This window comes from Nyctibius grandis, chromosome 10, assembly GCF_013368605.1.
Source record: "Nyctibius grandis isolate bNycGra1 chromosome 10, bNycGra1.pri, whole genome shotgun sequence".
Taxonomy (NCBI): Eukaryota; Metazoa; Chordata; class Aves; order Nyctibiiformes; family Nyctibiidae; genus Nyctibius; species Nyctibius grandis.
In genome coordinates, this window is record NC_090667.1 from 32980938 (window position 1) to 32997478 (window position 16541).

A 16541-nucleotide genomic window follows, 5' to 3' on the forward strand; every position below is an offset into this window, starting at 1 on the left:
TTCCACCCCTCCTTTCCTTAATCCCTGTTAAATAGATGGCCATGTATCACTGCCTTCGTGGGCAAAGATCGGTGCTGCCTGATTACATGGAAAGGTCTAGACCACTGACCACGTATATTTCTAAAATCAGAAAAGTTACTTTAGTCCCAGGCCTAAATTCCCTTTTCTAAACTGATAGCGTCCCTTTTGCTTTTAATGAGATTACATTTTATTAGGCTGAGCTACCACAGTACACACCAGAGGATATTGTAAGTGCTGCAAAATTTTCTGTTAAGAAATGTGCCTTATAAATCAGTTTCTTGTCTTGCGAGAGCACATGTATAATAGCTGATTATATGGAACAGAAGAGTTATATTGGCCTAAGAGCCAAGTGCCTGCTCCTGAAAGCATATATGTGACTCAGCTCACATCTGTGACATTGTAGGGGCCAAATATTGTAAATACTTGGCCTGTCCCCATTTCTTTTTAATCTTAATTTTGGCCATGCCCCATAAAGTACCCAGTCAATCTGTTAAGATAGCTGTAGTTTGCTATGCTAATTCGTACTATGTGTTTAGTTATTCACTGGTTATTAATCTCTTTATTCAGGGTCATATTTTCCTCTCTTCAGCGTTTCTTAGTGTGTCTGATGGTGCCCAGGGCATTAAGAGCTCCCAGAAGCTTTGCCAGTCATCGAGTCTCAGACGCTTCTGACTTTATGGTCTTGGATAAATGTTTCATTCACAAATAGAAGAGAAAGAAACATTAGAGCACATTGTAGCATTTATGTATTGGACTTTGATTCTTCGGATGCTCATAGAAAACAGATGATTCTACTTCCAAGACTGGTTTTTATTATCTCCAGACATGATTTGCCTTGAAATCAATACGGTAATGTAAAATGTCATTGCAAATAGAGGACATTGATCTGCAATGCATTTATTAACTCCCTCTGATGAAAAACGAAATGAAAACGCTAAACATGCTGGTATCCCAGAAAGAGAAAAACCGAATCCAAAATACTCCAGTTACAGCTTAACTACAAGAAAAAACTATTTTAAAATCTTGTACATGAAATGGTTTATGCAGATAAGGAAAAAGTGTAGCTGGATCTTTAACATTGTAACACTAATGGCTGTTTAAGAGAATTAGGTAATTAGATGGTTAATCAAACTTGAAACTACTGCTTATCTGCCTGGGGTCCACATAAGGAATATCATCAACGTGAATGGAAATTCAGCCCGAGGACAAGCAGCGCTCTGTCCCTTTCCTCTCACGTTGGATGCGGCCGTGTGTGCTTGGCATCGCTTGCCTTTGTCTTAGCTGCTTGTCTGAAGCATCTGGTAATTGAACATAAACTCTTGCACTTGAGCATTCATGCCTGAACCTGAAATTACCTTGTCATCCACGCTGGCTTTCACTGAACAGCTAACAGATGCCCTGGCATGCTCCTCTCGCAGTACGTGATGCAGAGAGTCAGAGCCTCGTGTGCTGGAGTGAGCGGCTTTGGTCTGGAGGGTCTGAAGTGGCTTTGGTCTGGAGGGTCTGAAGTGGCTTTGGTCTGGCCAGTCTCCTCCTGTCCAGCCTGGAATGAATGTTCTCCTCCCTGCATTCTGCAGCAGCCACTCTGGCCGTTATATGTCTGAGCATCTCGCTGCTGTTTAGCTCAGACAAGCCCTCTGAGTGTAATAGGTGGGATACTGATGTTTCTGAAGTACTTGAAGGAAATGTACCTATCCCTCAGCAAAAACAAATGCTGCTTTTTTTGTTTCCATTTAAAGAACCAGACCATGTTTCTTCTGTCCGTGAGCAGCTGTTGCAGCTTTCACTAGCTGATTTGTGTCCTTTTGCAATACTTTCCCCTCCAAAGCCATGAATATCTGCAACAGACCTTTCCTATTTAGGCAAAAGAGTAAAGGGGAGAGGGGCATATACTGCAGACCTTTAGTGGAGGATCTTTGACAAAATTTCCATTAACCAAACGTAGCAGCATGAAAGTGCAAACAAATCTTGAATAAAGTGAAATGGGCAAGGCTGGAAGAGGAAAGGAAGGAATAAGCATTTGCAAGATCTTGGAAAATTTCCCTTATAAAGAGAACAGTCTGAAAGCACCGTTAAATTTTGGGGGAGGGAGTTCTGATTTCTTCAGTATTTTACCCTGGATAAATACATCAAAACCTGAGTATTCCCTTCTCTTCATTCTCCTTTGACCTCCTGCTTTATGCTGGGATAAATACCTAAATGAGCATTTAGGTATTAGGGGCACAGGTTTCAGAAACCAGCACTGGAAATGCTGACATCATCTCCTTTTTTTCAATCTGTCTCTGGGATGCTCAGCTGTATCTCCTGAGCATGTTACAGTTCAGGCTTTTATTATAGTAAAATCCTCTCTATTCCTTTAGCAGCCAGGGCTGGCAAAGCACTTTGATACCCTTCAATGAAAGGCGCTGGGGTTATTAGCATCCTGAATCCCTTCCCTGCGGAGTGGAGCACGCAGCCGCCACAGCTGAGCCAAGCTGGAAAGGAGCACGTTGGGAAACGGGACACCAAGTAGGCATCTAAGGGGGACAGGTCTGCCTGGCTGCAGGTGGGAAAAACCCTGCGGTCAGCTGAAATCTTCCTGATGGGCACAATATCTGTGACATCGCTCCTTGCTTTGCCCTGGCCCTCTTGTATCATTCAGAAGATACTTGTATGCTCTGGACTGACCTATATTTTTTTTTAAATGTATTATCTCTGAGCGTCAGTCTCTGATTCATTTTGTGTCACTTATGTCGTGCCACTGTAGATTGTCCCCCGCTGTGTCATGTCCTCTGGATCAATATGACACCACGTAGCACTGCGTGAGCTACAACAAGCAAACGCAGCGATGCAAAGCTGTTTACCCTAAACAAGTAATCCCTCGTAACGGACACCCAATCAATAGAAAACCGGGGTGGGATGGTTTCTTTTCAGCTTGGATAATTGTTCCCCTCAGACCGTACCCGTGATGCCTGCAGACTGCTGGTTCGCAGCTCGGAAATCATCACGGCTTCGTGAAACGAGGTGACCTTATTGCAGTCCACAACTACCTGAAGGGAGGTTGTAGCGGAGTGGGAGTCGGCCTCTTCTCCCAGGCAACCAGCGATAGGACAAGAGGGCACAGCCTCAAGCTTCGCCAGGGGAGGGTCAGGTTGGACATTAGGAAGCATTTCTTCTCAGCAAGGGTCATTAGCCATTGGAAGGGGCTGCCCAGGGAGGTGGTGGAGTCACCATCTCTGGAGGGGTTTACGAAAAGACTGGACATGGCACTTAGTGCCCTGGTCTAGTTGCCATGGTGGTGTCAGGGCAATGGTTGGACTCGATGATCCCAGAGGGCTCTTCCAACCTCATTGATTCTGTGATTCTGGGGCACGAAACGCAGGCAGCACTAACAACTGATGACGGGTTCCCTTTCGCAGGGGACGAGGCACAAAGCAAAGCAATTGCAGCCTTCCTACAGACGGGAAATCCTGCTCAGCTCTATTTCTCCTAACAAACTGAAAGCTAGCAAGAAAACTTTGTTAAAATCTCTTGTAATATAAACCAAATACGTTAAATCAGTCAAAAATACATCAACTTCTCTGCAATATGCTGCAGCAATAAAACTAAGGGGTGTGACGCAGGGCAAAAATAGGTAAGAAAAGCTCAGGTCCCTCAGTGCACCCTGCTAGGGGGGCCAGGCCTGGTGCCCAGAGCTGTCCCAGGGTGGGTGTGCGGGTTTGCTCCAGCTGAGGACCGTCCCCATGAGCTGCCAGCTTGGCTGGCGTGTGAGGAAAACTGTGTGTAAAACTAGACAGTGCTGATTCTGTCACAGAAAATGCCAGCCTGAAAGGAAGGCTGGGAGGGAGCTTTCCTGCTCCCCCGAGCCGTCAGGGTCACCTGCAGACACCCTGACCAGTCTGCCTTGGGCCCTGCCTGGGGCTGTGCAGGAAGGGTCCGCTCTGGCTCCGCAGCAAAGCCAGGCCCACGCACACTCGCTCCAAAGGTGAATATCATCTCAAAATACCACCAAAATTACATTTTTTTTTAAATTAACTGTCCTTGGCAATAGCGCCCTTGCTAAGCAAAGGTATCTAAGGAAAATAACCTGCACTTGGAGGGGAGAGGACAGTAACAGAGCATTAAGATCAGCTCTCCCGTAGTGTCTGTCTCCCTAGCCTGCCAGTCTTGCAAATAAATGAGTAGCTAGCTCTGAAAAAAACACTCATTGTTTTTTTTTTTATTTTTGACTGGGATGCTAACCAACACGATTTTGGTATCATTAAAGCTGATTTTCGGAGCCACCAGGCACTTGCAGTTCCTGCAGTGTCCACAGGAGCTGTGCTGCTCTGGAAAGCAGGTCTTTAGCAAACACCCATGTTTCGTTCTTGCTATGTTTACAAACTGTATGTATTGCAGCAGGAAGGAAGAGGTTTATGGTGTGGACTTCTCACCTCTTGCAGAAAGTGCGTGGAGGTGAGGGTTAGCTGCAGCAAAACCTCAGTGCTGACACTTGCTAAGGACCACGTCTTACATGGATCGTTACGGGACTTACGTAGGGGAGCTCGGGGCTTTGTGGGAGGCACCCGCTTCATCTCAGTCAAGTCCTTCATAAATATTTCATACGGGCTTTGAGCAGGGCAGAGGATGAACTCCTGATGCTGAAAGGCATTTCAATAAGTGATCCTGTGCCTGAGCCCCACTGCAGTCGCGGGCGTTTCTGTAGCATCCTGAGCTTGGGATGCTCCAGGTCCTCTTGAGTGTCAGTAGTAGCAAGCCCAAATGACTAAAATCCTGATGCATCGGTTATAATCAAAACCAATGTCATAAGTCTCCGCAAGAATTAAACATTATTTTACTAACTTACACTGCTTTTCTCGTGAGAAACTTAAAATGTTTCACTTTTATTAATTAATTAAGCCTCATAACATCTACTGTGGTTCTGCTAAGAGTTACTCTATTTTGTTAGAAGTGAAACCAAAATATAGATGAATTAAATTTGTCCAAGGTAATACAGCCAAATCCCTGAGGACTTGATCTGAAGCCTATTCAAGTCAGCGATGAAATCTTTTTCACCACCTCCTGTACACTTTTGGTAAGGTTTTTGAAACACCAAAAAATTTTTCAGGAACAGCTTCGCATCACCTGAATGTCGGTGAGTAGCTCTGCCCAGTACCTATCTTTGTTGCTGTGTCCTTATTATTTTAGCAGAGAATTAAGCAGACGGCCAATAGTCTCTGGAAGAAGCAGTTAAGATTTTGGTTTCATGTCCCAGAGAATGAATAATGCTCGTAGTATTTTAGCATGACAGCTGTGCAGAACAGACTTTTGGAATAAGCAAAAATATCTATCTATACATGATTTTCAGACCTTCAGTCTCATTGTTAAGCAATATTTTTTTCTCCTTTTCATTTCCTCTAAGGCCCTGTAAAAAAAAAATACGGCATTTTTGTCAACAGAAATGAAAGACAAATGTTAACTTCAGAGGCAGAGGGAATTCACGGGCACAGATGAGGAGCTGAAGTCTGCATAATGTGTCATGGCTCATCTTTCTGTGCCACCATTTTACTCGTACTGCACGACTAAAGTGAAAAATAGACAACCCAGTGGTAAAGGATCCATGTGAACTTCAGCTGTGAATAAGGGATTAGTCCTCAAGCCTAAGGTGGAGCTGATACGTGCTGCTGCCTGTATTTAACACACAGAACCTGCTACATCGCAGATACCTGCAGGTGTGGGGGCTTTCCTTTGCAAATGTCGTGTTTAGGACAATGCCCTTTCTCACCTTTCTTCTGCTTCACCTCCCCAAAATATTTGCTCAGTTCTTGCTTAAGTCCTAAAAAGTGAGTCAGTCTGACCTACTAACTGACCCAAATCAGCTGCACGTCGGGCAGAGGAGTTACTACACCCACGTCTCACCCCAAACCCCCTCTGTCTGACATTACTGCAGGTCTCGGCTTATTGGGGCAGAGTTGTGGTTTCCATGGTGTGAAAGGTTGGGTTGGTATCACTCATCATTTGTATTTATTCTCCTCACACAAAGAAAACTCCCTGGATTTAAAATGTCAAACCATCCATCCGACAGAGATCGTGGCCAGTATTCTAAACAAGCACCGAGTTTTCAATAAACATAACATGCGACAATAATGTTACTGTAATCTTTCCCTTTCCAGGTCCAAGCAGGTATCACTCATGTTTTTAATATACTGTTCTTTCCAGTTTTGGAGATGTTGCATCGAGTTTTCTTAAGGCAGCATTTAATTTAAGAACAACAAAATAGGGGTTTTTTTTGATAACCATGTTGACCAATGTATGACATGAAACAAATCATTGAAGTAAGAAGATTCAAATAAAATAATCTCAGATCTCTGAGCTTTTTCAAAAATTTTAACCAAGCCTTTCAGATCTGCTGCACTCTTTTCCAGCCTTTTCTTTTCTCCTTGTTCATCAGGATGGTGGCTAGAAGAGGATTCTAGAGGATTTATTAATGGTGTTTCAATCTAACGAAAAGAGAAAGGTATCGGAGGATAAAATCGAAGATGTGATAGTTCACTTGTTGCGTTAAGGATCTTTCTAAGTGATCACAGCAAATTTTTCAAGTTCTGGTGGCAGTGCTGTGGTTGTGGTAGACTGCTTAGGATCTTTTTCAGCTCTACATCTCTCTCAGGAGGACAAGATTAATGCTTTTTTCCTCCCCTTTGTTTTCTTTCTTGTTTGTAGATCCAACCCGGGTTATGGTGTCACCTTTCAGCATGGATGTCACTGTTGGAGAAAGCATTGTCTTGCCTTGTCAAGTATCTCACGATCACTCCCTAGATATCATGTTTACCTGGTCATTTAATGGACACCTGATAGACTTTGAAAAAGACGGGGATCACTTTGAAAGAGTTGGAGGGGTAAGTATTAATGCTAAAGTAATCTCCTCACAGTAGTAAAAGTAGGTAGAATAGAAAAAGGCTGCTAATAGAAGGAATGAATTTGGCTTCTCATGCCATTCTTCTGACTAAAAATAATTTCCAAATGATTTTTACTAAGAGAGGAGCAGCAATTTCACAGGCTATGTCTGGAAGATGGGTAAAAAATTTGCTTTCCTTTGTAACCATAACATCTTCCTTCGCAGTTCAGGTTTCATCTAATATAGCCTGTTGTGTATTAGGCGAGACTTGAGTTTAATTTCTAACTTAGTTGCAATTTAAAAATGTTTTCTCATCCTTCCTGGTGAACTTTTTTCCACTTTTGTTGGGTGAAGGTAGCAAGAAAAAGAAGGAAATGCAACAAATCTTCAGCAGAGATAGAAAACTGGAAGGGGTTTTGCATGTTGCTCTAAGGGAGGTTTTACAGAGCCATGCTCTCTGCTGGGTCTCAGGCAGACTGGCAGCCTGTGTTTACATTTATCAAGAGTGAAATTTAATGCTGAAAGGAAAAGGAAATACAATTTACAAGCCTTGCTGTTATACCTAAAAACAAATCATTAAAAGATGCATTTAAAGATTGATGCCCAGGGTGCCCATCAGCAGCAACGGCACTTCCCGACGACTGCGCCTGGTTGGCCTGCGAAGCTGAAATTACAAACTTTATTAATATTCTTCAGTCAGAAAGCCACGATCACAAGGTTACCCTGAGATTTCTAACGTATCGAATGCTTTGCATCTGGAGAAAAATTTAGAGTTTTCAGCTTCCTCTACATACGGAAACATAATTAGTTCTATTCAACAGTTAATCAGACATGCTCTTGGCGTTTGGAAAACAAATTACTGCCGTTAGGTGAGGCAGGATTTCCTCGGAGAGTGCTGTTCTCGTGATCTTTAGCTCAAAAATGGCAGGCAATCAAAATGCTGGCGGTGATACAAAGCCGTGAAACTATTGCAGATGTCTCATAATTTGGGCTGGTTTTCACTTAGGAAATAGATGTAGACACAACTTGGGCATCTGAATACCGGAGAGGCTGTAAATTGGATATCCAGAGAGATAACGGAGTGAAGCTGTCCTACGTAGGCCTTGTCACGTTGTTTTAGTGGGGAGGCTGCTGACGGACCCGAGCCAGGCTCCCCTGCCCCTTGGAGGAGCCTCTAGAACTGCTCCTGCTCTTCTCTTCCAGGCAGACTCACATCATTTTAATAGGCCACGGCTTGCGTTACTGATGTTTTCATCAGCCGGTGTAAAGTAAATCCATTAGTCACAGTGTCCTTCATGTGATAATGATGTTTAGCGCTCATTAAAAAGTAATTGTAACCACTTTTCCCTACTTTATCAGCAGGATTCAGCTGGTGATTTGATGATCAGAAGCATCCAGCTGAAGCATGCTGGGAAGTACGTCTGCATGGTGCAAACAAGTGTGGACAAGCTATCGGCTGCTGCAGACCTGATTGTAAGAGGTATTTGAATTTTGTTGTTGTTGTTGTTGTAAAATTTCTTTTTTTAAATTTTTTTTTCCCTATCTTTTGCTGCTAGTAAGACAATTCCCAGGCTCGGAGACATTCATTGGGATCCCAGCATCTTGTAATTAATCTAAGAAATTAGCTCTTAAGTACACGCTGGGGTTCACAGTGCTTTTTCAGGCAGTGCATATAAAGCTTCTTTCATGTATACATGCTTGTACAACAGACACACAGCACAGATAAACACACTGGAACATGTTCGTGTCCTGAATGCAAAACTTACCCCAACTGAGCGCATTTATTTGATGAACCGTGCAGCAGAAACAGTGTCCAGCTTATTCACTGCATTTCTACCCAGCAATGTCATTCCTTTTCTAGAATAAACATGATTTAGTAACTTCACTGATGTTTCAAGACCTATTCATTACCGTACACAGGTGATCTGTAAGTGTGACTTTAACAGAGACGCAGTTAGTTAACCTGAGTCTGGATCCTTACAATAAATATCATATATATTTTCCTGCTCAGTAGCTTTGAGGAAAGCAGAATTTGGTGCTGCTCTGTGCCTGCTACCCTCAGTTCTCGTGGACCCCAGCAAAGTCATAGTTTGCATGTTCTCTAAGTTCTCAGGCAACTCAGTGAAAGGAGGAGAGCATGAAAAAGAAGAAAGAAATTACTTCTTTATCAAATCCAGAGTAAAATGTGCAGGAGTAACCCTGAACTTTCATTCAGAAATGTGCCCTTGTCTCTAGCTGGGCATTTCTGTTATCCTCAGAGTATTGTTGTGCTTTTCACCACGCTTCCCCCCAGGCACGCAGGCGTTCTCAGCCATGTGCCCCACGAAGAGCTGGTCCCCGCAGGAGGGTGCCCAGGCTCCCCCTTACACTCAGGGTTTTGCTGCAGCAGATTTCAGATGAATTTTTTGGTTTTTTTTTTTTCATTTTGCACAAACATTTCAAAACCACTGGCTGATGGGCGCCTCGGTTAGGTAATTTCCTTAGTGCTGGCTCTGTAAACAAACAGGAGGAACGTGAAATTCTCACGAGAAAATGACCCTTGATGATGGTAAAAATACTGAACTTGTTGCTCTCTAAAACCATCAATGGGGACATCTCCGTCCAGGCCAGTGGTCCCACGGCTGCACTGGGAGTTGTGCTGTACAGTCTCACCGACTGCATAAAAACTGGGAAATATCCCTGGGCTGTGAGACTGGAGGGGAAGGTGAACAGCTGGTGCCTCAGTGGAGCCTTCAGAGTAATTTTTAGAAGTTTTTAAAATATTGGAGTTATGTCAAAATAATAAGAGATGAGATGCTAGAATAAAAATCAATTATTTATGTCAGGGAATATCAAACGAGCATACAGAAGTAACCCCTGACACCGGTACACACGGATCAGCCCACTTGGTTGGGATGGGATTTTTTCATGCCATCAGAACATGAGAAGCCCGTGTCTGTCAGCAGCCCAAAAATATCTGGTAAATCAGTAACTGATAATTTTTCCCCTCTCTTGCCCTACCGTATTGCAGTCTACAACTACCTGAAGGGAGGTTGTAGTGAAGTGGGAGTCGGCCTCTTCTCCCAGGCAACTAACGATAGGACAAGAGGACACAGCCTCAAGCTTCGCCAGGGGAGGTTCAGGTTGGACATTAGGAAGCATTTCTTCTCAGCAAGGGTCATTAGCCATTGGAAGGGGCTGCCCAGGGAGGTGGTGGAGTCACCATCTCTGGAGGGGTTTAAGAAAAGACTGGACATGGCACTTAGTGCCCTGGTCTAGTTGCCATGGTGGTGTCAGGGCAATGGTTGGACTCGATGATCCCCGAGGTCACTTCCAACCTGATTGATTCTGTGATTCTGTAGCCTGCACCCTGCAAAGAAGTGTATTCTGAAATGTTGGGCATAACCATGGTTACTCCAAGATATGAAGTGAAGACAGTTTGTTTCAGCCTCTGCCGAGCAGCAGGAGTAATTTGTGACAGATCCAATGAAGTTTCTTTGCTCTCGTGTAACTCGTGGTGGGGACCGAGGGAGCTGACTGGCCTGGGAGGCTGTCACGTGGCTGCTCCCCCCAGCAAAACAATTTAAAGTTTTAATTTCTGAGAAATTAAATCTGGCCAGACCTGCTGAAACTTTCATTTTAAAGACAGGATATTGGAAGGTTTCAGGGTATGTTAGATACTTAAACATGTCCAGCTCTCTGAGTATCATATGAGAACGATTTTAGTCAAAGAGTGAATTGCGAGAGGAGAGTTTGCTTGAGATGGTGCTTTTGGGGAGAGACTTCACCTCAGATACCACTACGTGATACAGGAGAGAGGTCCTCTCCTGGTTGGTGTGTCCTGCAGTGCTTTACTGGTTAGAAGGAACTCAGCAGTGAAGCAGAAAACACTGGTCCACGCTCAGACCTGATGCTAATTCCAGGCAGGTCCTTCGTTCCTCACCAGCTTCTGGGTGCATCCGAGCTGCAGCCACAAATGTACTTGTACATAGGCCAGTCCTGAGGTGGCAGAGCTGGTCCTGAGTGCCTTGCTCTGCTGGGTGGCCCGGGCACACTGCGGGGCTCGGTGGTGCTCACGTGGAGGGACCTGGGGGCTGCGGGTGAAGCTGCTCGTCTCTGTTTCTGTCCCCCCCTGCCTCCCAGTCTCATCCAGGCAGTGAGAGCTGCTAAACCCCAGCTGGGGCTGCGCTTAACTCCTCCGCAGGGACTCAGTTACCTCTGTCCTGAGTCAGGGAAGAAGACCAGAGCGCTCCTTCCTTGAGTCACTGCAAAGCTCTAAGCATCCCTCTCCTGTAATTCTTCCAACAGGTCCCCCAGGTCCTCCAGAAGCCGTGACAATAGACGAAATCACTGACACCACCGCTCAGCTGTCCTGGAGGCCAGGAGCAGACAACCACAGCCCTATTACGATGTATGTTGTACAAGCAAGGACCCCCTTCTCGGTGGGATGGCAAGCAGTGAGCACAGGTAGGTCCATCACCTGGTCCCCAAAGAGCTTCACTGATGGAAAACACATCCATGGGGACCCACACACTGAGCGGAGCAGCTCTGCACCTCGAAGTGAAAAGTGACCTCACTGGCTGCAGAGCACTGGTCTTATTAACTAGCTTCAAATTTGGCAACCCAAAGATGGAGGGTCCAGTCGGTGCTATTACTCATCCATTTTTCTCATGAATGTTTAAGGGAAAAGAGAATGAATTCCCATCTTTTGTTGCTGTGCTGGAGATATACAACAGTAATTGTGGTCTATAAAGACATCCCTCAGGGACAGGCCGTGTCATCTGGCCTATCTTTAAGTAGAATTATTTTCCTGATAGAGAGAAAAATCCCATGATGTAATTGCTCATTCCGTCAAAGGTTAATTTTGTTCCGGTAACCATTAAATAGACGGAACAGTATGTTTTGAAAAGAGAAAAATAAAAACCCTTTAAACCTGTTGTCTTGACACTTTGTTTTCAAAAAGCAGCAATTTAGGAGAAACTCTTTAATAGCAGGAATTGCTGTGCTAAAAAGCAGGATGGTTTAGTGCCACCTCTTCTTTCCAGCTACAAAATGTTAGAAAAATGAGAAAAGGTTTATCAGTCCTTACTCACTTTGCATTTACCTGAATCCCTCACTTCTAAGGGTATCAGATACGACCTTTTCTCAGTAGCCTTTAATACTTGTAGTGGTTTTCCTTGCACTCTTGACCTGTGGCTGTCTCCTAGTTCCAGAGATCATCGATGGCAGGACATTCACAGCGACGGTGGTGGGTTTGAACCCTTGGGTCGAGTATGAGTTTCGAGTTGTGGCTGCCAACCTGATTGGGATTGGAGAACCCAGCAGACCTTCAGAGAAGAGAAGAACTGAAGAAGCTCGTAAGTAGTGGTGGGCCACTGAGTTAAGTCTTGCTGAGTAAGTGCTTGTCAGTGCTAATGATGTGTGCACTGGAGGAAGTTGAGGAGCACTTTCTGTGCCCATCGCTCTCCTCCCTCGTGGCACGTTAGTTGTGTGCACAGAACAGGCAGTAGAAGTTGTGGAGCTCCTAAGGGGCTCTTCTGCCAACTCCATGACTCCTGGATGTGTAGGAAGGCTTCATTCCCTTTTTCTGCAGAAAGCAATGATTTTCCAAAAAAAACGTATTTGGGCAGGGTTTTTTGGAAAATACTGTCCGGTATCCACTGAGGAGAGAGATGAGCTCTGAGAGCAGTCCCTCTGGTTTCCCATGATCTATGCAATGGAAACTCTGGAGCACAGGCTACAGCACCTTGAGAGCAGGAGTTTGAGCTTCACAACTGGAGAGTCGGCAATCCCTTGATGCTGGGGCCTTCTGTGGTTCTCAGAGTAACTTGGACCTCGTCCCTGTGGGTCATCAGCCTTGGAGAAACCACGCTGGGCTGCCCTATGGGTTGGATCATTTCATGGGCTTACTGAAGGTCTGTCTTCTGCAACCCTCTCCCAGACACACCGCTGCCTCCTGGAACCACACTGTGTCTTCAGGCTGCTGCAGGCCCAGCTTAAGTGATCTTCTGTGGTGCCTGTGTTCAGGGATTGCAGCACAAGCTACAAGCCTTGAGAGCGTTAATGCTCCTTGATGTTGTCCTTGTCTTTTGATGTGGCAGAAGGGGGTCACAGCAAGAGGTAGGCTCAGCGTGGTGGCTGCAGGGATGTGTGCCTCGGTTATGGGAAGCCCCGGGTAGGTGGCTCCTCTGTTCTGTTTTGGCCTGTAATGGAGCAGAATATGAAATACAAAAATAAATAAAAGCCTTTTTTATGGAAGATAAATGTTTAAACTAAACAATTAGTGACTGAATACACAAGTTAATTGACATTATTTTAATATACTATTATTGACATACTTCTAATGTGCTATTTGCCATGGCAAATTAGTCATTTCCTAACAGCATTTCTGGTACCCATCAGGGGAAGGCAGCAGAGCCTGGTGCTGCGTGGTCGAGAGCCACGAAGGTGATTAAGGGGGTGGAACATCTCCCTTCTGAGGAGAGGCTGAGGGAGCTGGGTCTCTTTAGCTTGGAGGAGACTGAGGGGTGACCTCATTAATGTTTATAAATATGTAAAGGGCAAGTGTCATGAGGATGGAGCCAGGCTCTTTTCAGTGACATCCCTTGACAGGACAAGGGGCAATGGGTGCAAGCTGGAACACAGGAGGTTCCACATAAATATGAGGAAAAACTTCTTTACGGTGAGGGTGACCGAACACTGGAACAGGCTGCCCAGAGAGGGTGTGGAGTCTCCTTCTCTGGAGACGTTCAAAACCCACCTGGACGCGTTCCTGTGTGACATGAGCTAGGTGATCCTGCTCCGGCAGGGGGATTGGACTAGATGATCTTTCGAGGTCCCTTCCAATCCCTGACATTCTGTGATTCTGTCTGTTCCATTTCAACGTGCTTCTCTGGTTTCAAAGTCACCACGTGCATCTTCTGCATCTCTTTTGCAGTTCCTGAAGTGACCCCGGCAAACGTCAGTGGTGGTGGAGGGAGCAGGTCTGAGCTGGTCATTACTTGGGAGGTAGGTGGAGTCCAGACTGAGAGGAAAACTAATACGATCCTGATCTAGATGTGCCCCTTCACCCCAGACCCCAGCGGAGACGTGCGGCGCAGGGGAGCGGGCTGCGCATCGCTGCTCCGACACGAGCTCCGCTCCCTCGACCCTGAACACATCATATGCGTACGGCAAAACGTGGACAGGCAGAAACCACCTGGGGGGTAGCAGAGAGCTCGTGAGGCCAGGCCTGGCACGTCCTGGCCTGGCTGAGAGTTGTGGCTGGCTCCCAGCCTTCAGCCCTAACCCCTGCGCCGCGTCGTATGGCAGCAAACAGTTAAGGGTTAGCACGGCGCATTGCGTGCTGCCTTCTGCTCCTGCTAATGAAAGCCAGCGAGAGGAGATACAGAGATGAAAAATGTTTAATATTCCTTAAGGCAGTCGGGGTTAGAACTTTAGTCATTTGTCTGCTCATGTTTTCATGTTATGATACGATGCAGCTGGCATATTTTTCCTAATAATGAACTTCACTAGACATGTTAACACTTCCACTTAGCATTATTTCTGACCAAGCTGGCAGAATGAATCACCAGAGATATTTTTAAGGTTATTAAAAAACTATAAATGGGTTTTTGTCCTTACCACACAGCTCAATGTGCTAAATTTCCTCCTCCGTTGGACTAATTAGCTATGCCGTGTCTCCTAAAGATACTGCAGTATGTTTCAAAAACACACATGGCAAGAGCATCAGCCATTGATTTGAGTCGTAATTTGCACCAAATATAATTTGTATTTTGATAGAACAGTCAGTTTGCTCTTTTAAATGTCCAAAGGCCTTTCCTTTGTGGTCTGGTGTATTTTTTGAGCCTTGCAATAGAGAGTAAGAAGCAGTCACCAAAAGTAACCCCTGCATGTGCTTAAGCACCATGGACCTCTGTGGGAGTGCCCCGTAATTACGGGTTATTTTCGTACACGGAAGCTTTGGGTTTTGATGCAGCTTTTAGGGGGCTGCAAGCCTGAGAGCAGGAAGTGTCAGCGTGTCCAGAAGTGACCTGGAGGTGACAGGTTGTTTCTTCTAGCTGTTACCTGGATGTACCTGTCCTTCTCCATCACGTTTGTGACGAGTCGCTCCCTGCCATCGCGGTCTCTTAACAGGTCACGTCGTACGGCTGACCTGCTCTGGGTCACTGTGTAGAGAGGGACCACCAGCCCCGCGCTGCCTGGGACATGGCCAGGATATGTTCTTCAGGGCTTCACGTGTGATTCCAAAGACGTGAGAGCAGCTGCACGTGTGTTGGGAAAGCAGGAACCGTGTGCTTGGGTCACCCCACCAAACCTGAGCCTTAGTCATTGTGGTGCCTAAAATTACCCAGGTCGTTAGTGGAGGCTTCGTCTCGTCAGTGAAGGAAGGTGGGCACCTGAGAAGGTGAATTCAGTCTTAGGTGAAGTGTCTTCTGGAGATGCTGCTTCCCCCCCTGACTGCAGGGAGCTCGGGGAGCATCAAGGCTCTGGCACAGAGGGGATGGGATGAATTTGGATTAGATGCGAGGTAGGACTCCGGCTGTAGGACAGTAGCTTTAGAAGGATCGAGAGCAATAGCCAGCACGCAGGCAGAGATAAACGTGTGCCGTTGCTCAAGGTGCCATTTCTCCTGCGCTCTCCTGCCCACAGACAGTACCCGAGGAGATGCAGAACGGAGGCGGCTTTGGGTACGTGGTGGCCTTTCGCCCCTTCGGCACCGTCAGCTGGATGCAGACCGTCGTGGCCTCCCCGGACGCCGCCAGATACGTCTTCCGCAACGAGACCCTGCCGCCCTTCTCCCCCTACGAAGTTAAAGTCGGAGTGTACAACAACAAGGGGGAAGGGTCCTTCAGCCCCGTGACGGTCGTCTACTCGGCAGAGGAAGGTAGAGCCAGGAGCCCACCTCACTGCGTGGGGGGGTTGACCGGGTCTGAAAGGGTTTTGTATCCACCTTGACATATCCTTTGATACCTAATCCTTGCTCTGATTCATAATAAATGGCGAGCCGTGATTAATTCTTTCGATAGTCATTAAAATAACATTAATCATAATGAAATCTTTTGATATTAATGGAAAAGTACTATGTAATCTGGAAAGAATTCTGCTGGGATTTAGCATGAATTAATGTCCACTGATTAGAAAATGTTCCCTCTTGTCCTAATTACAGTACACGGTATCCTGGGTTGAGTTTAGTAATGACATCTTATTATTTCTCGGGCAGAGGAGCGGTGCTGTCTGGCACAGGCTGACAGGCCATGCTTTTGGAATGTTCAAGTTTGTTTTGGTGGCCAGCCTTTTTTCTCATGCAACGAAGAAAATAAATCCCTCGAAGTTTGGGACTGATTGAAAATCAAAAACTCTTAATTTTACTTTTAACTCCTCTACCCAGAGCCAACGAGACCCCCGACCACTGTTTTGGCCAGAAGTCTGTCTGCCTCAGACGTTGAAGTTTCTTGGGCTCCCCCTCGGGAGAACCAGCACAAAGGAAGGATACAGGGGTACGAGGTACGGCAGCGCAACGCGTCGCCCGTTCAGTGCTGAGCGCTGGGGAGATGCAGAGATACATCACGGGCAGGCGCTGCAGTGCTGCTCCTGCCTGCCATGGGGCGGGGGGGTTCCTGGGGTGTATTTGCTTCCTTCTGCTCCGTGCACAGAGATTTCTCTCACATGGTGAACGATTGTATGT

At 45.9% G+C, this 16541-nt stretch overlaps 1 protein-coding gene across 1 annotated transcript in view; it reads left to right on the top strand.

Moving 5' to 3' along the window:
* Positions 1-16541, top strand: part of LOC137668280 (contactin-4) — a 148884-nt gene that overhangs the window by 127331 nt on the left and 5012 nt on the right. The window contains exons 12-18 of the mRNA XM_068409683.1: positions 6700-6875; positions 8234-8354; positions 11162-11320; positions 12061-12210; positions 13791-13861; positions 15506-15740; positions 16245-16360. Of these exons, the coding sequence (XP_068265784.1) occupies positions 6700-6875; positions 8234-8354; positions 11162-11320; positions 12061-12210; positions 13791-13861; positions 15506-15740; positions 16245-16360 (1028 nt within the window). The remainder of the gene's footprint in view (positions 1-6699; positions 6876-8233; positions 8355-11161; positions 11321-12060; positions 12211-13790; positions 13862-15505; positions 15741-16244; positions 16361-16541) is intronic.